This window comes from Macaca fascicularis, chromosome 11, assembly GCF_037993035.2.
Source record: "Macaca fascicularis isolate 582-1 chromosome 11, T2T-MFA8v1.1".
In the NCBI taxonomy this organism is placed as follows: Eukaryota; Metazoa; Chordata; class Mammalia; order Primates; family Cercopithecidae; genus Macaca; species Macaca fascicularis.
Window position 1 is genome coordinate 60,290,792 of NC_088385.1, and position 27,364 is coordinate 60,318,155.

General features: G+C 52.9%; 3 protein-coding genes across 44 annotated transcripts in view; 2 read left to right on the forward strand and 1 right to left on the reverse strand.

Moving 5' to 3' along the window:
* Positions 1 to 2,017, forward strand: part of PCBP2 (poly(rC) binding protein 2) — a 30,112-nt gene extending 28,095 nt beyond the window's left edge. For all 28 annotated transcript variants that reach the window (XM_074007025.1, XM_015430694.4, XM_015430695.4 and 25 more), the window contains one exon: positions 486 to 2,017. In XM_074007025.1, the coding sequence (XP_073863126.1) occupies positions 486 to 522 (37 nt within the window). In that variant the 3' untranslated portion in view covers positions 523 to 2,017. The remainder of the gene's footprint in view (positions 1 to 485) is intronic.
* MAP3K12 (mitogen-activated protein kinase kinase kinase 12) lies at positions 1,605 to 20,244 on the reverse strand. 2 transcript variants are annotated; one of them, XM_005571023.5, is made up of 15 exons: positions 20,213 to 20,244; positions 8,550 to 8,723; positions 8,242 to 8,450; positions 7,730 to 7,913; positions 7,348 to 7,539; positions 6,607 to 6,765; positions 6,299 to 6,457; positions 5,365 to 5,473; positions 5,019 to 5,128; positions 4,714 to 4,830; positions 4,456 to 4,593; positions 3,683 to 4,298; positions 3,421 to 3,491; positions 3,061 to 3,334; positions 1,605 to 2,400 (listed from the first exon to the last, which is right to left on the reverse strand). In XM_005571023.5, the coding sequence occupies exons 2-15, from the start codon at positions 8,684 to 8,686 to the stop codon at positions 2,302 to 2,304; spliced, it is 2,574 nt and encodes an 857-aa protein (XP_005571080.1). In that variant the 5' UTR covers positions 8,687 to 8,723; positions 20,213 to 20,244; the 3' UTR covers positions 1,605 to 2,301. The 2 variants fall into 2 exon arrangements, with proteins under 2 accessions (XP_005571080.1, XP_005571078.1); XM_005571021.5 differs by having other exon boundaries at positions 8,242 to 8,723.
* A 1,716-nt stretch (positions 20,245 to 21,960) lies between these two features.
* On the forward strand, positions 21,961 to 27,185 carry TARBP2 (TARBP2 subunit of RISC loading complex). 14 transcript variants are annotated; one of them, XR_012420306.1, is made up of 9 exons: positions 21,961 to 22,248; positions 22,801 to 22,970; positions 23,796 to 23,898; positions 24,464 to 24,559; positions 25,154 to 25,226; positions 25,369 to 25,572; positions 25,892 to 26,019; positions 26,402 to 26,603; positions 26,747 to 27,185. XR_012420306.1 is itself a non-coding variant. In XM_005571030.4 (9 exons), exons 1-9 carry the CDS (start codon positions 22,196 to 22,198, stop codon positions 26,902 to 26,904), a joined length of 1,101 nt encoding a protein of 366 aa, XP_005571087.1. In that variant the 5' UTR covers positions 21,961 to 22,195; the 3' UTR covers positions 26,905 to 27,185. The 14 variants fall into 14 exon arrangements, 10 of the variants coding, with proteins under 10 accessions (XP_005571087.1, XP_073863137.1, XP_005571089.1 ...); XM_005571030.4 differs by having other exon boundaries at positions 25,455 to 25,572; XM_074007036.1 differs by having other exon boundaries at positions 24,481 to 24,559; positions 25,455 to 25,572.
* The last annotated feature ends 179 nt before the right edge of the window (positions 27,186 to 27,364 follow it).

Genomic DNA, 27,364 nt, shown 5'->3' on the forward strand with positions numbered 1-27,364 from the left:
ACACATTGATAGAACTTCAGGGCTTTAAAGGCCTTGAGTTGTCTCAGCATTAAACCCTTGAGACTACTCTCAGATGACTGTTTCTTTCCTAAACTGGTATTTTGTCAGCTGTTTGGGAGGAGCCAAAGTGAGCTCAGCAATAAAGAAACATTGCTTCTGTGTATTGTGAGCACTCTTTAGAGGGGCCTGTTTCCAGAAAGTATGCTCCTTGGTTAGCCCACCATGGAGGTGGAACTAAAAGAATATAGTTTGAGGGACATTTGATAACCAAGGACTGTTTCCCTCGGTTCTGAGGTGATAGACCTCCACGTGCTTGGATTGCAAGGATTAAAGGATTATGGTACTGGTAAATTTAAGAAACCTTAAAATGTCTCCCTTGGTACTCCAGCACTGATTATTTACTCTTCACATTTCATGGACCAGGTAGAGATGAAGTGCAGCTGGGCACTGGGGAAACTAACTGAGTTCTTGTTTCTGTGTTACAGGCTTTCCTCGGAGACGGGTGGCATGGGGAGCAGCTAGAACAATGCAGATTCATCCATAATCCCTTTCTGCTGTTCACCACCACCCATGATCCATCTGTGTAGTTTCTGAACAGTCAGCGATTCCAGGTTTTAAATAGTTTGTAAATTTTCAGTTTCTACACACTTTATCATCCACTCGTGATTTTTTAATTAAAGCGTTTTAATTCCTTTCTCTGTTCAGCTGTTGATGCTGAGATCCATATTTAGTTTTATAAGCTTCTCCCTGGTTTTTTTTTTTTTTTTTTTTTTTTTTTTTTTTGGTTTTTTGTTTTGTTTTTTTGGCTCATGAATTTTTCTGTTTGTCATGGAAATGTAAGAGTGGAATATTAATACATTTCAGTTTAGTTCTGTAATGTCAGGAATTTTTCAAAAAAATTAAAAGATGGACTGGAGCTTTTTCTTTGTGAATAGAAACTGGATGCCACAGTGATTCATGTGGGTTTTATTCCTCTTGTCTTGCTGTTATTTTTGTACCTTTTATCCCTCAAAGGACCCTTCTTGGGTTTTGAATAGAAGCCTTTATTCCGGTTAAGATGTTTTCTTCTGTTTTACCACTTCCATCTTTTTTTGTGGCCCTTGATCCTATTTTTCCCTGACTTCATGCTTGGTTGGCCCTTATAAAACTTGTGTCCAAAAGATTGAGGATTAGACTTTCCTAGGACTTACCTGTCCTACAAGCAGGCAAGCACGTCCACTTGGCGGGTGGCGGGGGAATGACACATGACATACATGGCATACACATTAAGCAGTTGGTCATGTCTCACTGGGTTCCAGTTTCTTGGGAATGTTGGTCCCCTTGTTCAGGCTTGCATATTTTAAACTAAAAATTTCAGTGTATTGTTTTTAGTAACTTCATTTATAGTCCTCCATAACGAGTTAGAAGGATATACCTGCTACCATTTATTCCTATAATTTTAGAAAGTGGGGGCTTGACATTATACTCAATTTAGTGAGAATAGATGCAAAAAAGTGGAGGGGCAGGAGAACTTGTCCAGACACCTTAGATGAAGTCCGGAGCCCAAGGCTTTATCTTAACCATGTATGGTACCCCATTCATTCATCAAGAAAACCCTCAACAGCTGGGCCTGCATGGAGTGGTTATATTTCAAGGTTTTTCACAGGGGTTACAGTAGGACAGTCCCCACCCCAATCAGGCACCAGGAAGAAAGTAGGGACTTAAACAGCACCCCAGTTCTTCAGCCTGAGCCATCACATGCTATCAGTCTCCTAACCTCCCCCTGGACCTAAGACAGGGCTTGGGCAGAGAAGATCAATGGAGGGACAAAAAAATGAGTTACATTGCCACCTGAGAATCCTCAGAGGGGAGGACCCAGCCTTAGTCTCCCTTCTCCCAAGTGCAAAATGTGTAAACAGAGTAAAACAGAACAGAAAAGTGCAGTCTTAAGTGGTTTTCTCTCCTGCCCCTCCCACCCTTCCCTCCCCCCACCCCCAATCTTTGGGGATAAAGAATATAAAGACAACCCTGGCTTTTCTATTGCCTTGTTGCTTGCTGAATATAAGGAATGGGGTGGGGCAGGAAGGGGCCAGTTTGCCCTTAGGCACAGCTCTACGGCTGTGCCTCATTCATTTCCACAGCTGCCACTGTCCCTAGAGTATCAGGTGAATTGGTCAGGGGATCAGTCTCCCTCGGCCTGACTTACGGCTGGGACAGCCCCATCTTTCTGTTGATTATGTGGCGCATATATATATATATATATATGTATATATATATAATTTATATAAATATTTCTCTATGTACAAGGAATATGAGTGGCTTTCATGGAGGGAGGGAAGCTGGGGGCCGCAAGGCATCAACGCTGCTGGAGTTGTCCAATTCAGTGCTGTCACAGTCTGAGTCCTCAGAATTGGGAGGGCCCTGTGAGAAAGTAGAAATGGAGTGAGATTCCTTAGGGTTCTTTGCTGGGGTCATTTTAATAGCCAGTGGCTTACTGACTTGTTTTTTTGAGACAGCAGTCTTGCTCTTTTGCCCAGGCTGGAGTGCAATAGCGCAATCTCAGCTCACTGCAACCTCCGCCTCCCAGGTTCAAGCAATTCTGCCTCAGCCTCCTGAGTAGCTGGGACTACAGGCGCGCACCACCATGCCCGGCTAATTTTTGTACTATCAATAGAGATGGGGTTTTACCATATTGGTCAGGCTGTTCTTGAACTCCTGACCTTGTGATCCACCTGCCTCAGACTCCCAAAGTGCTGGGATTCCAGGTGCGAGCCACCGTGCCCGACCGGCTTACTGATTTATTTCTTCCAGATTTCAGTTGCTCAGGCCATTCTCCAGGGTGTCAGACTCCTTTCAGAATCCTTCCCTGGCTGCAACTTATAGCTACATACAAGCTACTGGTCAGGCACCATAATAGATGCTCTGCAAGAGGCTTCTGAAATTCCACCACGTGGATATTTGCTCTTTATGGTACTTTCTGGCCTGTGCAGCTGTCTCCCCAAAAGCTGTCAAAAGATAAGGCATCTATCTGCTTACAGCTCTCCCTGTTCAATATCTGCTTGTTGCTGTTGTGCCACTCACCTGCTTTCCTCTGAGAAGTTCCTGGTGTGGAATGGGCAGGGAGCTGGGTTCTGGGCTGGGGATGACCTCTGAAGGAGGTGGGTCCAGTGGGATTTCTGAGCCCTGGGAACACATGTCATCAGACCGCTCATCTGGCCGCTCATCAGTGTTGGTGCTGCCGACTTCAGGTGTGCCACTGGGGGAAGGTTCACTAGCTGTGCCTTCCTCCCCATCTGATGGATTCTCTGAGCTGAAGGTAGATAGTGACTGGCGCATGTTCAGACTCTGAGGCCACCTACATGTCGAAGAGGGGGATTACAGCTTGGTTCTGCCCCTTACAGAAAACAAAAATGCCATTAACTCCTGTACTCCATCACTTACCTCTGGCTTGATGTCAGCTCTACTTCACTGTCCACCTCTCCTTCCTCCTCTTCTGATGAGATGCCACGTTTCTGCAGGAGAGATGGGGGGGACTGTGGTCAGAAGTGAAAAGAGGTCACTAAGAATCCAGAAGAAGGGAACATAGTTTAAAAGGGTAAAGTAGGGAATGGCTTAAAATTGAGCATAATGTGGGGGATTACACTTGGACCCCAGGGAGAATAAGGAAAAAGGGAAAGAGCTCAGGAGCCTTCCCATACTTTACCTGACTTCGGGTGACGGCAGCCCTGTACAGCAGTGCAGCTGGGGTCAAGTGCTGGGACCCAGCCCGGCTTCCTCCCCGGCCCGAGGTCCCTTCCCTTCCAGTTCCCAGAAGCCCCACACCTTCACCAGGCCCTACTGGAGGAGGTGGCTCCCCTTTGGCTCCCCCAGGTGAATCTGGGCTGGTGGAGCCAGGGGCTGATCCCTCACTTGGTGGGGTGTCACCCCGGGCCGGAGGTGGTGAGCCAGGATCCCCAGCTCCGCTTGTGGCCCCCCGGCCCCGGGACCCTAGTGCTGCTGACAGCAGGTCTGGGGATGAAGAAGACATTTTGCGGAGCAGGAGGTCATGATGAAGCCCACGGAGGGCAGGAGGGCAGGCCTCCCAGGCTGAGGGTCCCCCTCCTAGGCTTCCTGGTCCTCCAGGTTCATTGGGTGGCACAGCTGTACGAAGCCCAGGCAGGTCCCCACAGCTCCCCTTGGCGCTGGCCTTGCGGTGACGGGTCTTGCCACGGCGACTCCGTCCTGGTGAGGGGGGACCCTTAGGACACCCAGGAAGCCCAACCCCACTTAGGGCTGCATCTAGTTTAGGTAGCAAAGACTCTGTCTTGAGGATATCTGGTCTGGAAGGAGAGAAAAAGTAAAAGGTTGAGACTGCCAAATCTATGTACTCAAAAGCACTCCCTATTTTTGGACACTAAAGTACGCATCTCCCTGCTAAACATCTGCTGCCACTTCAGTATCCCTCTTGCCATATTGGAACCACCATTCATGTCCCACCTTTTGCTATGGGGTGACAGCTTCTGTGGCACATTCCTCTTCTTGATAAGCTTCTCCATTGTGTTTCCATGCAGGAGGCCCCGGGAAGGGTGTGTCTTCAGCAGGCCTGGGCACCTCCGCTCTAAAGCTTGCTCTCGCCTAAAGATCCAGGCACCTTCTCAGCTGGGCAAATGACCAGGAAGGGGCACCCCGGTCTCAGTAGGATCTCTAAGGCAGGCACAGCGCCAGGGCTTGGTGCATAAGGACAGGTAGGGTTACCTGAGCAGCTCCCTCTCCTTGAGTTCCAGCTGCAACATGAGGGCATTAAGTTCCATATACAGGTTGTTGGCTCTCTCCAGCTTCCTTTCATAGTGCTCCCTGATGTCCAGGGCATGTCTGCAACGGGCAGAAGGGTTCCCAAAGGTGAACTGGGTTCATCTAGGGCCATAATAGATCCGCAGTCTCAGAATTCCTGTCCACAGTCCTTTCATAGTCCTTCCACCCGCCCTGGGGCTGGGTAGGAGCTGACTGGGTACATAGTCCTTGCTGTTGGTAAAATCACCTCCCCAAGCACAGGAACTCACCTGAGCTCCTCCCTCCTTCTCATCACCAGTTCCTCTTCTAGGCGGTGCAGACAGGTCCCTTCTGACTTTATCTTTTCAAAGTGCAGTTTTACTTCTTCCCGCCACTCTGCCTGTGGGTGGAGAGCAGACGGGGTGAGAGCCATCCCTTCACCCAGTGAAAGGCTCTGCAGGTTGCCCACACGTCACTGCCAATGTGTGTGCTGGAGCAAAAAGGAGTGGATTGACTCCGTTCTCTAAGAGCCAATCTCCTCAGTCCCACTTAACCCATTTCCCAGCCTCCCCCTCAAATGGCATCATCTCTGCAAAGAAGGGGAATTAGGTATTCATTTTCCTACCCACAGCACACCTGGGACTTAAAGTAAGTCTCCTGGGGTGTGGAGAGTACATCAGCTGAGGCAATGTCCAGATGCAGCAGAATCTGTCGGAATGATGGGCGATTTCGCGGTTTGCTATTCCTGAAAGGAATGGAGTTAGGAGGAGAGGGGAGAATTTGAGGGAGGACCAGATAGGAACTAGAGCATCCTTTCCCAAAGTGTGTCCTGGAGAATCCAATCCTAGAATGTACTCTGTGACAAAAGAACTTATGGTCAATGGTCTCTAGGGAATATTAAACACTATTCATTAGTGTGTCAAAATCCTGCAGTAAGGAAACCTATTGAACCCCATATTTTCCAACTTGTCTCCCCAAATAAAGGCCTTTTCTGAATAACTTCACTGAAGGAACCACACTTTGGGAGATGCTCAATGACAGATTAGCCATCTTCAAACTTCCCTGGGTCTAGGTTCCAAATGAGGGTCTGGGACCCTTTCCTTCTGTGTTCTAAGGTTGTTTACTTGAGGCTCAATGAACCATGCTTGGTGGTTATGCTGCTCCTTCCCTGTACTTGTATGCACTCACTGGCACTTCATGACAAACCAGGAATGCAGATATTGTTAACTGTATTTTGTAGATGAGGAAACAGTTTCAGAGTGATACCACTTGTCCCTGGTGACTCAGCTCAGAAGGTAGAATGAGCCTGATTCAGATGCAAGTCAGTCCTTTGTATTAAATGTCCCTGCTATTTATTGGTCAGTCCAGCCCCTCTCAGTTCTAGATTGTAGTTCCCTGGCTCCACATCCTGAGTCCTCAGTACTTGGGGAGCCACATCTGGGAGCCCTGACACCCTTCCCCTCTTAAGGACTCTGAACTTGGCCACCTAGGGTTCTAGGTACTGGCTGTCCATCAGTACTGCTGTTCTCAACTTCTCCAGGCCCAGTATCCCAGCTCAGCCCATCCTTACCAGCACTGGCGAAGTAGGATCTTGAAACCATCTGGGCAACTGGAGGGCACGGGCAGATGGAGACTGTTGCTTCCCACACCCCAGATGATGGCTGAGGAATCTACGTCTTTGTAGGGGATCTCACCAGTCAGCAGTTCCCACAGCACCACACCGAAGGACCTGGGGATGAGGGGACATCACTTGGGAGGGGGTTCCTCCAGAGGTCCTGGTTGCTACTGGCCCATCACTTGTGCTCAAGCCCTAGAAGTTGCCCACCATGCCCCCAGGGCTGGCCACCCACTCTTCTCAGTTTTCAGCCTAGTCCTCACCAGATGTCGACCTTCTCAGACACAGGCTCATTGCGGATCACCTCAGGGGCCATCCAGGCTACTGTCCCTGCAAAGGACATCTTGGTGCTCTTGTCACTCAGCTCCTTGGAAGTGCCAAAATCTGAGATCTTCACCACATCGTCGTAGGTGATTAGCATGCTGGTAAAGAGTGTAGTCAGCTGGGGTCCACACCCCTCCACACACCTCATCTAACTCTGCAGCAACTCTGCCTTTCAGGGTTTTTTTTTGTTTGTTTTTGAGACTGGAGTCTCACTCTGTCACTCAGGCTGGAGTGCAGTGGTTCAATCTCGGCTCACTGCAACCTCCGCCTCCTGGGTTCAAGTGATTCTCCTGCCTCAGCCTCCCAAGTAACTGGGACTACAGGCATGTGCCACCATGCCCCACTAATTTTTTTTTATTTTTAGTAGAGACAAGGTTTCACCATGTTGGCCAGGATGGTCTCGATTTCTTGACCTCATGATCCACCCGCCTCGGCCTCTCAAAGTGCTGGGATTACAGGTGTGAGCCACTGCATCTGGCCTGCCTTTCAGTTTTAAATCATTTGGGACACCCAAAGGTGAGGGGCTCACTACAGCCCTCCTGAGATGGGACTATCACTTGGAAGAGGTTTCTGAGATGGCCACATGGATGTAGGGCATGGTTTGGAAGTGCGGAGAAGGCCACACTGACTTGAGTGGGTCACCTGCATGCACATCTGTTGCTCCCTGCTTGCTTACTCACTTGGGTGACTTGAGATCCCTGTGGATAATCTTGTGTAGGTGCAGGTAGTTCATGCCACCGGCGATGCCCATGGACCAGTCAACCAGTAAGGAGGGGGTGACAGGGCGGCCGGCCCGCAGTACCTCATATAGCTGGCCCTGGGCGCAGAACTCCATGAGGATGCAGTAGCAGGGAGCCTGGGTACACACACCCCTGCGAGACAGACGATGGTATGAAGGCCTCAGCTGGCTGAGCCTTCACCTGATTAATAACTGGAACCCCCATTCCCACCCATTCCACCTAAGGGTCTCCTCTGGGAAGGATGGGGTAGGTCCCACTGCCCAGGAGGGTACCAGGCCTTAGCATAGTATCCCCAACACCCAGCCCCTGCCCTGGACCTCACTTGAAGGTGATGATGTTGGGGTGCTTCAGCTTTCGCAAGTGCTTGATGTCGGTTTCTTTGAGGTCTCGCACCTTCTTCACAGCCACCTCCTCCCCGTGGAAGCGCCCCAGGAAGACAGCACCCTGGGCCCCTGAGCCCACCCACTGCAGGTCCAGGATTTCCTCAAAGGGGACCTCCCAAAGGTCTGTGGGCAGGAGGCACAGTGCCACAAGCCTCAGAAAGAGCCACACTCAAGGCCAGGGACGGGATAGCATTGGGTTGGCTGAATTGACTTAAGGAGGGTGAGGCAGAAAAGTAGCCAAAAACAGGCCGAGAAGAAGGTTCGAGGGAACAGGGAAGGAATGAATGGGTGACCTTAAAAGAAGTTGGGAAGTTAGAGGCTGATGGATGGCTAAGGGACTAGGGCCATGTCATGGGGAGGGAAGGGACCATTGCATGACTTTAGTGGAGCTGACCAACAGATCTCAGGCTCAGGGAAACAGGGAGGAGGCTCCCACAAGGACGTGGCCTACCTTCCTGCTGCTGCTTGTGCTCAGTGGAGTAGGCTTTGCCAATCATGGTCCAGACAGGGCGCAGGCAGCCAAAGAGGCCCTCAAGGAAGCCACTGCCACTCTGGCACTGCAGTCGCACCTCATCAGCTCGAACTCTGGATGCCCGACTCTCAGGTGACCCAGCTGCGCCCCCTGGGCCCCCTGCATCCTGCTCATGTAGCTGCAGGACACTGTTGGCAAAAGGCTCAGGGGGCGGCTCTCCACCTGGGGAGGGGCTGGGCCCTCCCCCACCCTGCCCACCAAGGGGTACCACATCTCGAAGTACACACTGGGTAGGCGTCAGGTCCTTCTCGGGAGTGCAGTCAGAAGTGTCTGGGTCCAGCTTGCGCATGGATGCCTCACTTAGGGTAGACACGAAGCCCCCAAAGGAAGGAGAGGGTGTTCGGGTCTCATGGAGGCAAGCCATGGCCTCTGGCCCCTGGTGTGATGGTGAACACTGGGCCCTGTGGGAATGAAGGAAGGAGGGGCTGTTAAAGCCCCAGGCGTGCCCGCTCAGGATGCTTACCCCAGAGGCACAGATTGGGGTTCCGGGTTCACAGAAGCCCTGTTGGAGGTAACACTTGTGGCTCTGTTTCTCATGCCCCTCCAAGTTGCACCTTGACCCATCTTAGGAAATCTGATACACTTGGGCTTCCTCTCAGGCATGTTAGTAAGGCAAGTAATAGGTAGACAGGTATCGTACCTGGGTATCATTCTCAGGTAACAGCCCCACGTGGGTACACACTGGTAAAATATGTCTCAAATTCAAGTATAATGGTAACAGATGAGTTCCCTTCTCCCTGTAAGATGACTAATTCATTGCTGCGGCACATTTTTTTCACCTGAGACTCACAGGCACACAGGTATCAGGAGTGTCTCACATTTACACCTTTAACTCGGGGTCAACCTCAGGCACACAATAGTAACACCTAGACCTTCCTCACACTGAAGCACACACAGGATGCTGGTAAACCTTTCAGGCACCCTTGGACAGCATTCCTGAGCTGCCTACATAAGGTGACACCCCCAGGCCTCCTGCCCAGGTACTTACACATGGTACTACTGAGGCCCTCTCAGGAACACTCAACTCAGGTGACAGCCTCATTCTAAGACACACTCCTGGGCCTCTCCAAGGTAAGTGAAGGTTGTAACCACAGAGTTCTGTGTCCCCCCAACATTGGCAGAAGCAGCCAATGGGGATGCAGACACCTGTCACAGAAGGCCACTGCTTCATCCCCCTTAGCCCTCCCTTCAGTCCAGCGGCTCTCCCAGGGGTCAAACAAGGTCTTGTCTCCTCTTTCCTCTTCATTGCCCCATCCCCTGCTCCTCAAACTTTGCAGGCAATGGGGATGTGTCCCAGTTCATAGCTGGGTGCTATTAAAAAAACAACCATTAGGCCGGGTGTGGTGGCTCATGCCTGTAATCTCAGCGCTTTGAGAGGCCGTGGTGGGAGGATCACCTGAGGTCAGGAGTTCGAGACTAGCCTGACCAACATGGAGAAACCCCGTCTCTACTAAAAATACAAAATTAGCAGGGTGTGGTGGCGCACGCCTGTAATCCCAGCTACTTGGGAGGCTGAGGCAGGAGAATTGCTTGAACCCGGGAGGCGGAGGTTGTGGTGAGCCGAGATCATGCCACTGCACTCCAGCCTGGGCAACAAGAGCAAAACTCTGTCTCAATAAATAAATGAATAAATAAATAAAACACAACCATTAAAAAACCTGAATCCGGCACAGCGTGTTGGCACATGCCTGTAATCACAACATTTTGGGAGGCTGAGGCAGGTGGATCACTTGAGCTCAGGAGTTTCAGACCAGCCTGGGCAACATGGCGAAACCCTGTCTCTACCAAAAATACAAAAAAAAAAAAAAGCCGGGCATGGTGATCCTGTGACTGTGGTCCCAGCTCCTCTGGAGGCTGTGGTGAGAGGATTGCCTGAGCCCAGGTGGTGGAGGTTGCAGTAAGCCACTGCACTCCAGCCTGGGCGACATAGCCAAACCCCGCCTCAAAACAAAAAACAAAAAAAACCCTGAATCCTGACTTGCTTCTGCCACATAATGGCTATATGACCTCAGGCGAGCTATGGTTGAGCCTCAGTTTTTCCAGCTATACAAAGGAATAAACTGGCTGTCACTAAGGCACAGCAAACCCTTAATGCTACATGAGATTTGCCCAGAACTTGGCACCAGGAGCCATCCTGGTCTCCCAACTCACTCCACACTTGTCAGTTACCAAATCCTGAGATTTGAAGATTCCCTAGAACAAGCATCCCTCTAATTGTTCCTCATAGCTAGCAGGGTCCTTCCATGAGCCCCTGGGTTAGTCTGGAAATTATTGCCATACATTCTGAATTACAGTGGAGAATTACAGGGGAAGGGGTGGCAGGAATCTCCACATGCAGAAGGGTTCAGTAGATGATTACACAGGCATACAAGAAGGCTTGGGAAACTTCAATAGTTCTTGTAATACTTAATTACCAGGCCTTTCCCTTGAAGACTTTTTCCTGGGGGGTGAGGGTGGTAGGCCTGGAATCAGCATATTTAACAAGCATTCTAGATTTGTTAAGCTCTAACCCAGTGCATGCTATTTTCTAGTCCTACTGTTACTGCCTTAGTTCAAGTCTCATTAGCTGTCCTCACCTGGCCCAGGACAGCTGGTCTCCAAGTGCTCTCTCTACCCCCAATTCTTCACTCAGCTCCTTCAGAAGGATCTTTCTAAAACAGATTGGGGGCCAGGTGTGGTGGCTCACACCTATAATCCCAACACTTTGGGAGGCCGAGGCAGGCGGACCACCTGAAGTCAGGAGTTTGGGGCCAGATTGGCCAACATAGTGAAACCCCATCTCTATTAAAAATACAAAGAAATTAGCCAGGTGTGGTGGTGTGCACCTGCAGTCCCAGCTATTTGAGAGGCTGAGGCACGAGAATTGCTTGAATCTGGGAGGAGAAGGTTGCAGTGAGTCGAGATAAGACCACTGTACTCCAGCCTGGGCAACAAAGCAAGACTCTGTCTCAACAACAACAACAAAAACAGATTGGGCCAGGCATGGTGGCTCACACCTTTAATCCCAGCACTTTGAGGGGCCAAGGCAAGTGGATCACTGAAGCCTGGAAGTTCAAGACCAGCCTGGGCAACACAGTGAAACCCAATCTCTACAAAAAATATAAAAATTAGCCAGCCAGGCACAATGGCTCATGCCTGTAATCCCAACACTCTGTGAGGCCGAGACAGGCGGATCATGAAGTCAGGAGATCAAGACCATGCTGGCTAACACAGTGAAACCCTGTCTCTAGTACAGAATACAAAAAATTAGTCGGGCGTGGTGGTGGGCGCCTGTAGTCCCAGCTACTCAGGAGGCTAAGGCAGAAGAATGGCATGAACCTGGGAGGTGGAAGTTGCAGTGAGCCAAGACTGTGCCACTGCACTCCAACGTGGGTGACAGAGCAAGACTCCATCTCAAAAAAAAAGAAAAAAAATTAGTCGAGTGTGGTGATGTGCACCTTTAGTTCCACCTACTCGGGAGGCTGAGGTGGGAGGATATCTTGAGCCTGGGAGGGTGAAACTGCAGTGAGCAGTGACTGCACCACTGCACTGCAGCCTGGGCGACAGAGGCGAGACCCTGTCACAAAAGAAAAAACAACCGCCCGCACCAACACCGGAACTTAGCCATGTCAGGTTTTTGAACCAGGACACCCAATGATAATGGCTAACTTAAGGAAGGCTTACGGCTGGGCGCAGTGGCTCACGCCTGTAATTTAGCACTTTGGGAGGCCGAGACGGGAGGATTGCTTAGGCTCAAGAGTTCGAGACCAGCCTGGGCAACACGGTGAAACCCCATCTCTACTAAAATACAAAAAATTAGCCGGGCGGGGCGGCGGTCGCCTGTAGTCCCAGCTACTCGGGAGGCTGAAGCAGGAGAATCACTTGAACCCGGGAGGCGGAAGTTGCAGTGAGCTGAGATCGCGTCACTGCACTGCAGCACCACTGCACTCCAGCCTGGGCGACACAGTGAGGCTCCATCTTAAAAAAAAAAAAGGAAAGAAAGAAAAGAAAAACAAAACAAAAAAGGCTTACTATTTTTTAGCTTCCGGTAAAGGTGCATTAGCACTTTGCATATTTAATCCTCAAAACTGTAAGCTGGGCATTATTAGCCCCGTTTTACAGACTAAGGCATAGAGGTATTAAATAACCTGCCCACAGTGCCATAGCTATTAAGAAGCTCAAGCTCGGCTGGGTGCGGTGGCTGACGCCTGTAATCCCAACACTCTGGGAGGCCGAGGTGGGCGGATCGCTTGAGCTCGGGAGTTTGAGACCAGCCTGGGCAACATGGGGCTGGGCAACATGGGGAGAGCCTGTCTCTGCTAAAAATACAAAAAAATTAGCCGGCGTGGTGGCACATGCCTATGGTCCCAGCTACTTGGGAGGCTAAGGTGGGAGAATCGCTTGAGCCCAGGAAGTGGAGGTTGCAGTGTGCCACTGCACTCTAGCCTAGGTGACAGAGTAAGACTCTGTTTCAAAAAAAAAAAAAAAAAAAAAAAAAAAGAAAGAAAGAAAAGAAAAGAAATAAAGAAAAAGAAGCTCAAGCTTCATCCCCAGCCTGGAAGGCGCTTCTCATCTCTCTCCAGGTGTCACTTTATCCTGGACGTCCTTCTTTCCAGATCCGCTCCAGGTTAATGCGCCTTCTGGGCGGGCACAGCCCCGGTATGCTTCCTCTATCATGGTTCCCATTATACTGGAGGTACAATGTGGTCGGGCCTCTGGCTCCTTTGAGAGCCTGGACAGTCTTTAGAGAGACGACTTCGCATCACAAGGCTCGCATCACATGGCTTGCAACAGCACCTGGCGCGCAGAAGGTGCTTGGTAAGGTGGTACCACTGCTCTACCGCCCCGGGAGGATCGCCTTAAGCACCGCACACTCTATGCGCGCGCGCGCGCGCGAACACACACACACACACACACACACACACACACACACACAATTAGCTCCCTGAATCCTCAGAAGAGCCAGGTGAAGGAAGTACTACTGGTGCCATTATATTCTTGATAGAACTGAGGCCCAGAAAGCACAAATCACAGTAAAGTTCAGCTTCCAAATCCCCAACATATCCCACGCGGTATTTGTGGCTTCAAGAGATAAGGTGTAGATTGCAATGCAAATCACAGACAAACACAGACCAAGTAAAATGCCAACATATGGGAGAATTTCGTCTGGAGGACCCAAGGGATTTTGCCTGCCACCCTGCCCCCCCGCGCCCCCACGACCTCCCACTCCGCCGCAAGCAGGGGATTCGCTTCTGGACCACCCAGAAACAAGGCCCAGGACTCGGACGCTCTCGCCTGGCAGGCCAGGAGGGAGGGATGGCGGGATTGGAGCGCTCGGGGAGGAGCTGGGGCCGTCCCCTGGACAGCTTGGTCACCGGCAATGGAAGGCCGAAGCCCAAGTCTGGGCAGCTCAAAGTGGAGAGGAAGGGGTTACGGCCACAGCGCCCTCTCCCGCTTCCCGACTTCCTTCCCGGCCGTCACGTGGCGCGTGGTTGAGGCGGGGGCCGCCGCGGCGGAAGGGGGTGGTCCGGGTGGGGAAGGGGAGGGGACACGGCCGGCTGGGGGAAGCGCTGGGCGCTGCGGCGTAACCATGACGACTGGGCCCGAGGCGGCGCGTGAAGTCACCAAGACAAGATTAGCCCCGGATCACGTGAGCGCGACGTGGGGGCGGGGCTGTGCCTGGGCCCCGCCCCTGACCTGGGCCGGCCCAGGTGGCTGGTTGCCTGGATGACTGCGAGGATCGTAGGTGCGGACCCCCACCCAGCGGTCTGCCCCATCTGTGTTCCCTTCCTTCCCCTGCCCCCGCATGCAGAGAGCTCTTCGGCTGAGGCGTCGGGTATTGGCAGGAGGGGACTTGTGGGGTTGGCATTGGGGGTGCAGTACCACGGGGAAGGAAAGCAGGAAATGAGAGAAAGGGAGACGGCACAGAAAAGGCGAGGCACGGCTAGAGGAGGAGGAAGGAGCCAAGACATATACAGACACCGGAGCAGCGTGAAGCGGTGTCAAGCCCGAGAATGATGGCTTGAAAAGATGTTTGGAAAAGCAGAGGACCCTGAGAAAATGGAGATGAAAGGGGAGTGAGAAACACGGACAGCATCCATCTCCTTTTCTATCTAGAAGCCGAGCTTTGAGTAGGCACACCTGACTTTTTAAAGGAATTTTTCAGCCGTCATCTGGTTGTTTGACGACTAGGTGGTTTAGGCATAGAAAGGGTGATATGCTCAGAGACACTTGCAGCCAGCAGAGCCTCCCTCCAGTTTACCAGGCTTCCCCAGAGGCCCTTCTGGTATCCAGGGCCAGCAGCTGGGGAGAGGAGAGAAGCCATTTCACCTGTTTGTCTTTTAGGGTAGTGGGGATAGCTGAAGAAGTAGGAGATGGGACCAAGGGAAAGATATCAGGCTAATGACAGCTCTTCCAGATTGACCTGGAGTGGAGGGAAAGCTGCTGCCCCTGGGAGCTATAGTAAACTGGAGATTCCTCTCTCCCAACACACACACACACCCATTTCTGTTTCCTTTATTTCTGACCTGCCAGCTGTGTCCCACTGCCCCCTGGCAGGGCCTTGGCGCCAGAGCTTTGGAGGGGCGTCTAGGATGACTAGGAGCCCCTGGCGTTCAGTCACCCTGGGGGATGGGAGCTGTCTCTCGGTTATCAATTATGCAGAGCATGGGGGAAGGGCAGCAATGTGACAGGAGGGTGGGTCTCTCTGTCACTCTGTCAACCATATCTACCATGTGTTGATGGTGGTTCTGCCTCACATTGGGTGAGGGGACAGAATGATCTCTAAGCCATACAACTGCCAGGGGAGGAGGCTCTTTGGACACCCAAGAGGCCCTAATTCAGTGCTTTGCTGGTGGCCCCAAAGTGACTCCATAAGGAGGCTACAGGGTAGAGTGGGGTAGAAAGTCACCCCCCATCTATCCCACCTTCCAGGTTCTCTGGCCTGAGATTTTGGAAGCCTGTGGCACGTAAACTCTGAATTCTCTCTAGCTCCTTCTTGTATAACAGCAGAATGTCAATGTCAAGCTGTTTGTTTGGTGGTCTTAGGGGCTCAGTTCAGAGGCCAGGTCATCTGCCTAAATCTTGGGCTGTCACACTAAGTGCTCTCCACTGTCTGAGACCTCATTTTTTACTCAGGAAAAGGATGATTCCCTTTCTCTCGTGAGTGGGGTTAGGGAGGGGAGTCTTCAAAGGGAAAGGAGACCCAAGACTTTGGAGTCCTAATTCCACTTCTGCAAGCTTTGAGGCCCTGAGAGGATAAAGGTCTCTGATGAATCGCGGCCATGCCTCCTGTCCGCTTGGCTGCAGCTTGTATTGTTTTTGAAACAGGGTTTCGCTTTGTTGCCCAGGCTGGAGTCCAGTGGCATGATCACTGTTCACTGCCTGCAGCCTCAACCTCCTGTGCTCAAGTGATCCTCCCCCTTCAGCCTCCTGAGTAGCTGGGACTACAGGCACTCACCACCACACCAGACTAAATTAAAAAAAAAAAAAAAAAAAAAAAAAAAAAAAAGAGGCTGGGTGCGGTGGCTCAGGCCTGTAATCCTAGCACTTTGGGAGGCCAAGGCAGGCAGATCACAAGGTTAGGAGATGGAGACTATCCTGGCTAACATGGTGAAACCCCGTCTCTACTAAAAATACAAAAAATTAGCCAGGCGTGGTGGCGGGTGCCTGTAGTCCCAGCTACTCAGGAGGCTGAGGCAGAAGAATGGCGTGAACCCGGGAGGCGGAGCTTGCAGTGAGCTGACATCGCACCACCGCACTCTAGCCTGGGAGACAGCGAGACTCCGTCTCAAAAAAAAAAAAAAAAAAAATTGTAGAGACCATGTCTCACTCTGTTGCTCAGGCTGGTTCCAAACTCGTGGGCTCAACTGATCCACCAGTCTCGGCCTCCCAAAATGTTGGCATTACAGGCATGAACCACTGTGTCCTGCCCTGCAGCTTGTTTTTATTTTCCTTTTTACAAGATTCGTGGTCCTGGCCCCAGGGTCCCAAGATGGAAAGTACTATCGCTTTTCTTAGTGCCCTCATGAGGAGGAAATGACTTCCCCTGAGAACTTGGGGGAAAACTGGAGATCACCCCTAAATTCGGGTCCTTGATTGGAAAATCAAGCCCTGAGACCCCTAGCTGCCACACTTCTTCCAATGGGGTGGACAGTGAAAGGGTTCAGGGAAGGGAGGGACAGTACTATTTAGGAAAAAAGAATCAGCTTCAGATTTGGAGAGATCAGAGCTAGAATCCCAGTTTTGCCACCAATTAGTTTAAGGAATGTAATCTCTCCATGGTGCCCAACCCTCCCTGCTGGGGTGGTGAAGGTTAAGTGAGGTGATGGAGGGTGCAGGGAGCAGCATGCTTCCTCCTTGCTTTGTCTTCCTGGTTGGCCGGACACCAGGTCTTTCTTTGTGGATCCTGGAGAGGCTGAAGACTTGGTCTCTGACCTTCTGCTTTCCCAGGACAAACCGTGATTTCAGGTTCCAGGAGAACCAGGTCACAGTGCTAGTGATTGTGCTGGAGTCTCCAGTCATTCCTTTACCAGATCACCAGGCCTTCCTCTGTAAATCCTGCCATTCTGTCTCCTCTGGACTAAGGGGGAAGGCCTAATTTTCTGCACCCATCCTCACTCCCTGACCAGTTATCTCTGGAATCTGCTCTCTTAAGCAGCTATACTGCTAAGATCCTCCCTTTGATCATGTGGCCCTGGATCACCCCTCAGCCTTACCCATAGAGGCCTCGGGGAAGGGGAGGGCAGGAGCAGGGTAGGATGGGCCTCAGGAGTCCCTCCAACCTAGGACCTCAGATAGACCAGGAAGAAGTTCAGTGGATGTTAACAAATAGTTTCTCAGCTGGATGGACATTTTTAAAAATCTGGAAGAATAAATACCAAAGTATAACAACAGTTTCTAGGTAGTTGGAATTATGAGTGTTTTAATTTTCTCCTTTGGGTTTACGTCTATTCCTAGTATTTCAGTAACAACTTTGAATTGCTTTTAAAGTAAGATATAACATTTATTTTAAATTGTAAAAGAGAAAATAAGATTGATGGACTGCTCATGCATTCCTTCATTTAGCTTATTAGGACACTTGTGCAATAGGGAGAGGGTAGGTGGTAGAGGAGAGAACACAGGCCTCAAACTCAGAGTGGCTTCCTGAGGTCTTGTCTCTGCTCCTGGCCAGTTGGGTGACCTGGCTTGAGACTTCTCAACAAACCTCAGTTTCTTCATTGCTAAATGGGGACAGTGGTACCTATGTCCCACAGTGGCAGTGCAGTACATAATGTGGTGGGTAAGAACACAGGTTCTAGGTCACACAGACCTGGGTTCAAATCCTACCTCTTGCCACATACTAACTTTTTTACTTTCAACAAATTACTTAAGTTTCAGTTTTCTCCTCCATCAGAGATGATGATAACACTATCTCACTTGGTCTTGTTAAGGGCATGATTAAGACAATCAAAATAAAGTTCTTCGCCCAGGACCTGGCACACAAGAAGCTCTCTCTAAGCATTAGCCATATGGAAAGTGCCTAACACACAGTTGTAAGTTTTTTATGAATGTGAGTCCCTTCCCTTCTTTCCCTTGTTCTTTCTCAAAGCAAGTACCAGTAGGGAGGGTATAGGTGGAAAGGGAGGTGGAGAAACAAGAGGGAAAAAAGACCAAAGAATGAAGAAACCAAAGGACAAGGGCTCTATCCTGAATGATCTTTAGCCTCCTCTGGAATCTGGTCACTGTCGCAGTCTCCTCACCTTCCCCACACACACATATGACCCCAGTGCTTCTGGGAGCCAATGAACCGGACAGACTAGTCTCTGTGGCCAGGCCCTCATGAAGCCCCTATGTCCCCTGCTGGCATCATCTCAACAGTATCCTCCTCCTTCCCAGCATCACCTCAGTCAACAGTGTGAGTGAGTGGATGAGTGGCGGGCATGAGGGGCAGACATTTCCACCTCACTGGAAGAAGCATGGCAGCTGGGGGTCCCAGGGCTTGACTGGTATAGGGCTGAGGACCTGAATGTAGGGGTGATCTCCAGTCCACCCTAGCAAGGACTTCTTACGGGGCTGATTCTCTCATTCCTTCTTTCTCTCCAGATCCAGGCAGGGGAGAGGGAGGACTGTGGATTACAACAGTCTGGGCCGTGAGTGGCAGAACCAAGGGTCCTCTTCCTAGAAAAGCCTGATCCTACCATATTGTCACCACCAGGGGAAGAGCAATTGGTTTTTTTTTTTTTTTGAGACGGAGTCTCGCTCTGTCACCCAGGCTGGAGTGCAGTGGCCGGATCTCAGCTCACTGCAAGCTCCGCCTCCCGGGTTCATGCCATTCTCCTGCCTCAGCCTCCCGAGTAGCTGGGACTACAGGCGCCTGCCACCTCGCCCGGCTAAGTTTTTGTATTTTTAGTAGAGACGGGGTTTCACTGTGTTAGCCAGGATGGTCTCGATCTCCTGACCTTGTGATCCGCCCGTCTCAGCCTCCCAAAGTGCTGGGATTACAGGCTTGAGCCACCGCGCCCGGCGCAATTGGTTTTTAGAAGGGTTCTGCCCTCTTCAGCTATAAGAAAGCCTAGGAAATCCTGAGCCACATCTAACTTCTTGCCTCCTCTGTCTGTAACTGGGATGGGTATTTAGCTGGTGGTCTACATGTTGAGAGCTGGGGTTTTCCCAACATTACCCCAGTTGACAATGGGAGTGAGTGGATGAATGGTATGCTTGAGGGGACACACATGTTTTTTTCACCCGTGTGAGATAGGAGGGAGTGGGGCCCTAAAGCTCAGAGAAACTTCAGTGTCTGGACAGGAAGGCTCAGGGGGCACTTGAGTCCTTTCCTTCCTAAATCCTTTCTGTTAGCCTTGGCTTGGTATGACCCTCTGGCTGAAACTCAGAGCTCCTAGAGCGATGGAGTCCACCTTGAGAACTGCAAGGGAAATGTGTTTAGAGGGATGCACTGACTGTGGCTTGAGACGACTCTGGGTGGGGTAAGGAGACCTCATGTGCACTCCCTCCTGATTGGAGGCCACTCACCTATGCTCCTCTGAAAAAGGCAGCAGATGAGCATCTACAAGGTAGGACTCCTCCCTTAATTCTAAGGGACACCTCACTGTTTCCTCCCACTGTCTATAGAGCCTTGACTCTTCCCTCCTCTCAGTCAAGGCCTTGGTTACCAGCAAGTCTCAACTCTTGCTTATTTTTAAGCCAATGAGTTTGAGGAGTGTTTGTGGGAAAGGGAGGAGGTTTTTGGAGGGTTTGACTGGGGGAGACGGGTTAGGGGAGCCAGAGGAGATGGAGAGAAAGAGGAGGGAGAAACCCACACGTGAATGGGGGAGGGGAGGATGCAACAGCTGGATGGAGGTGAATGCCACAGCTGGAGGGGATTAGGAGGATCACAGCTGGAAGGGGAGGGGACCAACGCCTGGGCATCTAGGAACAGGTGCTCTCTGACTAATCTTCAGGTCCAGCCTGCTAAGTGTGTGTGTGTGTGTGTGTGTCTGTGTGTGTGTGGAGGGAGATGTGGGTACATCAGTCCTTGCCCTTCCTTTCCTTCCCTGGAGGGGGCCAAAACTCTCCCTCCTCCTTCCCTCTCTCCCTTCCTGAGGATGAGTGGGAGGAGATGTTCTCTTGCCCTCTGTCCTTTAAGTCTGTCCCCCAATCACCCTCCACCCCACCCCAATACGGTCCTTTCCAGCTCTGGAGGCCCTTCGTCTCCAAGCTGGGCCGCGGCATCTCTCCGCTCCATTCCCTTCCTTCCCAGCCCCACACGCGTCGGGTCCAGGTCCCCAGTTCCTCCATCCCCACAGCTTCAGCATCCCCACACCACCACCCGCACCAGGCCACATCTGCATCCCGACCCTCCCTCCACGCCCGGATCCCAGGACCCGGACCCATCCCTGCCCCCCACCCCCCCACAACTCGGCCAGGCTCTCACCTCGGGGGCTCCGCGGCCGCAGCACAAAAGGCGGCGCTGCTGCAGCTCCGCTCCGGATGCTGCTCCCGCCTCCTCCTCCTTCTCCTCCTCCTTCCCTCCTCCCCCCGCTGCCCTCCACCGGACCCGGGGCGCTGTCACAGGCGATGCTCGTGCGGTGTCCGGATGCACGGGTGTCAGCTTCAGCTTGCTGCCCCCACCCCCCGACCCCTAGCCCCGTCCCTGCTCGGCTTGAACTCCCGCTCCTTCCAGGGCCCCCGCCCCTGGCCCCCCGGGACGGACACGCCCTGAGCGGGGGATGCTGCGATGGAGCCGCCGGCCTCTTAAAGGAGCCCGCTGCTGCCATCCGGCGCGCTCCACTCTCGTCCCTGGCCCGCCTGGGCCCCGCGCTTCCCTGCTGGCGGTGTCCTATGGAGGTCCCACCTCAGGCCTTAGGCTGATTCCACAGGAACCCCCTATGACTCGTCTTATAGACTCCTTTCTACATCGGAGAGAGCAGCCCCTCAGTTGGGATCCCTAGCGCTCTGGCATTGCTCCCCCTATCATACTGATCTTGCCAGCTCTCCTTCCCTTGATTGTCACCGCTCACTCTAATTTCACCCACTTGGAATTCACTCGACTCTAGGCCCCATCCTCCTCCAGTGTTCCTGGATGACCCCTCATTATCATTTAAAGATTCCTCTGGACCTCCAGCCCCGCCTCAGAGTAAGACATCTCTTTCTTGACCCCTTCTCAGAACACTCATTAGAACCTTTATTTATTTATTTATTTTTTAAAAATGTGATATCTCCCTTTCTCCAAGGTCACAAGATTTCCCTTAGCCCAGTGGTTGTGCGACTTTGGGGGAGGAGGCAATGGGGCTCTAGGACTAAAAAATTTGCGTCTGCTCAACACCCAGATCAGTTGATTAGTCTTAGGCGGCCAAAATTCACTCTTGCTTTCTTCAGCTGAGAGACCCAAGACTCATGGCAGAGGGAACGAGACCACCAGGTGCCTAGTCCTTCTAATCCTGTCGCCCCACACCACAGCCTGATTATCAGGCCCCAGAGATTTCCTTGCCAGTTAGAGAGGTTCACTAGAGCCGTTCTAAAAAGGTTTTACAAAAGAAGCAAAACCTGAAGGAGGTGAAGGACAACCTAGGAAGAGGAAGCAAGTTCTGTGTCACGGAGGCCCAAGGGCCAGGGGCTTAGGCTGTGGGTTGAGGGGACTGTCTGAGACTGACTTGGATCTGCACCAGCTCCAGAGCCCTGCGTAGACAGACATCGGTCCCCTCCGGCGTCTAGGTAAAGCCCACCCTCTCAGACCTCAAAGAGCCCGGATCCGACAGCAACCTCTCCGGACCAATCACAACCTTCCTTCACCAAGGAGGCGGGGTCAGGGGGCTGATTTTTCCTTGTCCCCGCCCCTTTGGTCGAAGTAACCAATTCCAATGTGCCTAGAGGAAGTAAACGCAATGGGAGTAACCAATGACAACATGAAGCTTCTCGTGCGTGCTTGACCCTGCCCCTCCAGCTGCGGCAAAGATGGCGCGCGGGCTCCTGGGTTCTGTAGTTTTCTCGGGATCCAAAAGGCTCCGTGCCCAAGTGAGTCCTTACCGCCCCGCTACCCAGCGGCTTCCCCTCCGCTAGTACGCATGTCCACAGCCTCACGGCCCGGGAGAGAGGGGGCGCGGAAGGAAGGAGGCGGGACGGTATTACAAACAAAAAAATACAGCCTTCTCGAGAAGCGACTGCGGAGAGCCCGCTCCTCCCAGAAGGCGGTGCAGCCGGCCCGGGCGAGCCACGCGGAGGGTTGTGGGGCGGATAGCTCCCCTCCAGATGGAGGCTCATGAAGTAGGGTGGGCGGGGGACTCCATATCCCAGCGTGCCCCTCGGCGGGCCCTACCGGCCGCGACTCCGGGCTTGGCCCCGGCCCTAGCTCGTCGGCGGTGTATTGGGGCGCGTGGAGGCTGCACTCACGGTGGCGCCCGCGGGGACGGAGGAGGGAATGAGTGAAGAGGAGCAAGGCTCCGGCATTACCACGGGCTGCGGGCTGCCTAGGTGAGCCGCCTCGTACCGATTCCTTCTGGGCAAAAAGCGTGGGGCCGTGCGGAGGGAGTAGCGGCGCGGCCCCAGCATGCACCTGGCCTGAGGGTTGTTCCCGGCAAGCACTGGGGCAGTGGGCAGTGGTTCCCGGCGTGCACCGGGGCAGTGGCTGCTGCCTTCAGCTCTAAATAGTTTGGGGTTGGCCCGGTTCCCAGACTGCACTGGAACACTGGGCTTTATGCCCCCACATTCAGTGCATTTGGTGGGTACTGGGTTCCTGGCTTGCACTGTGTCAGGGGGTATGCACTTTCAACCTGCATGGGGCACAGGATCGTGCCCACCTTAACTGAGGCAGGAGCAGTGCATTCTTCCCCCCTTGCTTTGAGGTAGTGGGCCCTACTCTTCCAGCCTGCACCTACACTTGGAACCCAGCCAATGGATGCTAGACTGCCTGGGGTTCCTTGGACCCTATGTCCCCCATAATGTGCCTAGGTCTGGTATGGAAGTGCTTGGCCAGGTGGGTGCAGAGAGGGGAGGTGTGATATGGGTCTGTGCCCCTTCCCCCAGTATAGAGCAAATGCTGGCCGCCAACCCAGGCAAGACCCCGATCAGCCTTCTGCAGGAGTATGGGACCAGAATAGGGAAGACGCCTGTGTACGACCTTCTCAAAGCCGAGGGCCAAGCCCACCAGCCTAATTTCACCTTCCGGGTCACCGTTGGCGACACCAGCTGCACTGGTGAGGAAGGCTTGGGCAGCCTGGCTGGGGTGTGCATTTGCAGGTCCCCATGACTTTGTTTCTTGGAGTCTCTTTCTTCACAGTCCTTTTCTTCAAGGCCAGTGAGGGAAGGAGAGATTTCAGGGGAAAAGCTACTGACTGGATTGGGAGAACAGGGCTGTGAGAAGGTGGGTAGGACGTGGGAGAGTTAGAGGATCGATCAGGACTGCCACATCACCCTAGAGGAAAAGGAAGAGAAGATAACTGAAATCCCAGTGGAGTATTTGGGGGAGTGAGTGCCTGGCATGCTGGGCTCTGTTCCCGGTGCTTAACCAAATTCCCATTTAATTTTAAACCTCAGTCTAACCAGTGATGTAGGTGGCAGTATCCCCCCCCCACTCCTCCCCCCGCCCGCCCATGTTGAATATGAGGAAACTGAGTATTTGAGATAGTAAATGGCTGGTGCATGGTCACATGCCTAGTGTGTGGCGGAGTGGGGCTTTTACTCCAGAGCCTACCCTCTCTTATTCCAGCTCTCTGTTTTTATTGAGGGAAAAGAAAGTGCTTTGCAAAGGAAATTAAAGCATTTGAGTTCAGAAGTCCACCCAAGGCGTTTGAGCTCAGAAGTCCTGCTTGGCATGGCTTAATTCTGGTCTGGAAGCTAATGGAAAGATAAGGGCTCTTCCTTCTAGCAATTAGTGAAACACTTCCAGTCTTCAGCAGGGGGTGGTTGGTCAGAAGGGGCTTGATGGATTCCCACTGGCTCTGAGGAGAGAGGCTGTGGGATGCTGGTTTCTCTCCCATCCTTCCAGTGACCTCCAGTATTGCCCATGCCCCCTCTCTCAGGTCAGGGCCCCAGCAAGAAGGCAGCCAAGCACAAGGCAGCTGAGGTGGCCCTCAAACACCTCAAAGGGGGGAGCATGCTGGAGCCGGCCTTGGAGGACAGCAGGTGAGGGAGGAACCGAGGCATCCCAGAAGCCCTTCAAGGAACCCAGGCCCTGCACCACCCCCTCTGCCACCAGGCCTGGCCAGGTGACACTTAGCCACCCTGACCTGGCCTCTTCCTGAGAGTCCCTCTGGACCTGAACAGGGTCTTCCAGGGCGTTTGCTGCTATGAAGAATTCTTGGGGTGGAGGGGTTGGTTAGCCCCATAGAGGGGTTGTGGCAGTAGATTGGGACCTGGGTTAGGGAGGGAGAGGGGTGGAGGCTGAGGCTAAAGGGAGTTGCTCCCCAACATACCTCCTTGTTCTAGCAAGATGTCCTTCCTTCACGCGCAGGTTGGAGTTTGTTGCTCCTCTGGTTCTTTGGTACAAAGAGACCCTCTTTTCTGTCTTTTTGCCGGTGTTTGGCGGCAAAGGATCCCAGGAGGAAGCTGTTGGTTGAGCCTCCCTGATTCTTTGGCTCAATTTGGAAGTTCTCTTAGGGGATCGGGAGGTCAGGAGGACGTGGGTCCCCCACCCCTCTCTTCCCCCTATACATGGGTGTGAATCAAAGGCCCCCTTCCCCTCGGGAAGTTCTTTTTCTCCCCTAGACTCTTCACTGCCTGAGGACATTCCGATTTTTACTGCTGCAGCAGCTGCTACCCCAGTTCCATCTGTTGTCCTAACCAGGTATCTGTGTTCCCTGACTGCCTGAGGTGGGTGGAGGAAGGGGTTCTGGTTTTTGGCTCCTCAGTCTTTGGACCCAGGCTGGTCAGGCATGAGGAAGTCTGAGAATAAACAGAATGGAATAGTTGGGAACCAGAACTTGAAGAAATCACAGCAGCTGGGGTAAGCTCTTGGGACAGAAGGTCATTTGTGATTTTCAGATAGCCTTATGGATGATGTTCGACCATATTTAAGGGTCTCGCAGGCCCCATTTTCTTCTGGGTTGACCACATGTCAGTTCTGTGTTTGAGGCCCATCAGGCACTTCTGGGACTGGAAATACAGCTCTTCTCCCACTGTCCTGGCTTGGATGATACACAAGTGTTCCAGATTGGAAATGGGCTGGGGCCTGGAGAAGGCCTCCCTTGAGTGGGAGGGGGAAGGAAGCCGGCTAGAGCAGGAGGGAGCAGGCTCGATGTGTGAACAGACAGCTGCCTGCCCGGTGGGAATCAGGAGATGGTAGTCAGGAATCTAAAGTAGTGGTTAGGCTTGGAGCTCATGGGCAGGCTCAGATGGAACCCTTCACCTCAACTTTGGCCCTGTGCCCTTTTTCCTTCAGGAGCCCCCCCATGGAACTGCAGCCCCCTGTCTCCCCTCAGCAGTCTGAGTGCAATCCTGTTGGTGCTCTGCAGGTGTGCTCCATCCTCATTTCGCATGCATGCCTGTCTTCCTTTGAGTCAGGGGCCATGAGGGAAGGTTATGTGTGTTTGGGGGTGGGGGCGGTTCCCTGTACTGAGGCCCTTTCCACCCCCCTCTCTCCTTCCTCTCACCTAGAGTCTGAGGCTCCTGCGTGGGGACCAGCGTGGGTGTGAGAAGCCTTTTTTCACTCAGCCTCATGCACCCTGTGTCTCCCTTCCAAGGAGCTGGTGGTGCAGAAAGGCTGGCGGTTGCCAGAGTACACAGTGACCCAGGAGTCCGGACCAGCCCACCGCAAAGAATTCACCATGACCTGCCGAGTGGAGCGTTTCATTGAGATTGGTAACCGGGCAGGAGGGGGTTCTCACAGCTCCTCTCCCGCAGCACTCTGGCCCCAGCCCCAGAGCAGCTCCTAGCCTCACTCTGCTACACCCCCTGCTCTCTTAGCTTTACAGTCCCTGGCTCAGCCCCTTCCTTTTAGCTTCTTGGCACCCTATCTGTCCCCTTCTTCCTGGCCGACCAGGTTCTCAGGTGCACGGGCAGGTCCTGAGTTCCCCTTTCCAGTTGACATTCTGGGGGGACCCTTAATCCAAGTATGACCTGGGTGAAAGCACTGGGTCTGTGGGGAATCATAATCCAGCAGCCCTCTCTCCACATGCAGGGAGTGGCACTTCCAAAAAATTGGCAAAGCGGAATGCGGCGGCCAAAATGCTGCTTCGAGTACACACGGTGCCTCTGGATGCCCGGGATGGCAATGAGGTGGAGCCTGATGATGACCACTTCTCCATTGTGAGTGGCTCATGTGGGCTGGGCACTGTGGCCCATCCTCCATGCCAGGGCAGGGCTCCAGGGACTTGGGTCTGTGACTCAGCAGTGAGCCTCTCTGGGTCCTAGGCCTGCTTCTGCCACACTTTTCCTACCAGACCCAGGGTTCCTGGGGCCGACTCAGCCTTGACTGTAGGCCCGCTCTGTAGCTCTGTTACTGGGATGAGGAGGGATGCTTGGCTATCTGGCCCAGGACCTGGTAGTTAGAAGGGGCCACCCAGGGATTGAGTGGGGGGAGGCAAGCTGGAGGAAGCATTCTTTGTTCTTCTCCTTTGACGTTGAATATTTCAATGCCTGGGTCCCACAGTCTCTCGCTTCATCTTTCTCACTGTTCCCATCTTGACAGGGTGTGGGCTCCCGCCTGGATGGTCTTCGAAACCGGGGCCCAGGTTGCACCTGGGATTCTCTACGAAATTCAGTGGGAGAGAAGATCCTGTCCCTCCGCAGTTGCTCCCTGGGCTCCCTGGGTGCCCTGGGCCCTGCCTGCTGCCGTGTCCTCAGTGAGCTCTCTGAGGAGCAGGCCTTCCATGTCAGCTACCTGGATATTGGTATGGCTAGCTGAGGAGTGAGCCAGGGGATGGTGGGGGCTGGACGGGAGCAAGTAGAGGGGGGTGATGATGACGTGAACGCACCCCTCCCCAGGGCTACCTCCCCACCCAACATTGCCTCCTTCCTCTCTCTTGCTCTCCAGAGGAACTGAGCCTGAGTGGACTCTGCCAGTGCCTGGTGGAACTGTCCACCCAGCCGGCCACTGTGTGTCATGGCTCTGCAACCACCAGGGAGGCAGCCCGTGGTGAGGCTGCCCGCCGTGCCCTGCAGTACCTCAAGATCATGGCAGGCAGCAAGTGAAGCCCCAGCTGGACTCATGGATGTGCACCCTTTGCTCCCTGCTCTTTCTGCCTCTGGGCTCATGTATCTGCGCAGCTCTGGTACCCTCTGTGGGTACCATCTCTACCTCTGACACAGACTGCCTGCCTTGAGGCTGAGAAGGCACAGGGCAAGGAGCCAAGGACCACAGGGCCTCAGCCAGCCCAGGATTCGTCCTCATTTTATTGGTGATGATGAATGGGAATGAAATCGGGGCTGTCTACTAGAGCCTGGAATAAATATGCTGCTTTGTAGATTTTTAAGCCTTTCTCTCGTTTCCTGAGCAGTGTGGATAGCAGAGGAGGTCACCACATGACTTTTGTGTGCCTTCCCTGAGCTCCTGTTCCAGCCATTCTCATGTTTTCCTTTCTGGTGGGAGGAGGCTGGGTGCAGTGGCCTCCTGGAATGTTGTCGGCTGCCTTGTTGGAGGGCTGGGTTTGGT

Excerpts from the sequence above, each read along its gene's own strand:
- MAP3K12 (XM_005571021.5), bottom strand. The coding sequence starts at position 8,686 with ATGGCTTGCCTCCATGAGACCCGAACACCCTCTCCTTCCTTTGGGGGC. Across the intron at positions 5,129-5,364 it reads AGACTTACTTTAAGTCCCAG|GCAGAGTGGCGGGAAGAAGT; the intron begins GTGTGCTGTGGG and ends CTCCACCCACAG. Across the intron at positions 4,594-4,713 it reads AAGGAGAGGGAGCTGCTCAG|GCGAGAGCAAGCTTTAGAGC; the intron begins GTAACCCTACCT and ends CTGGATCTTTAG.
- TARBP2 (XM_005571030.4), top strand. The coding sequence starts at position 22,196 with ATGAGTGAAGAGGAGCAAGGCTCCGGCATTACCACGGGCTGCGGGCTG. Across the intron at positions 22,971-23,795 it reads TGGCGACACCAGCTGCACTG|GTCAGGGCCCCAGCAAGAAG; the intron begins GTGAGGAAGGCT and ends CCCCTCTCTCAG. Across the intron at positions 26,020-26,401 it reads ATGATGACCACTTCTCCATT|GGTGTGGGCTCCCGCCTGGA; the intron begins GTGAGTGGCTCA and ends CCATCTTGACAG.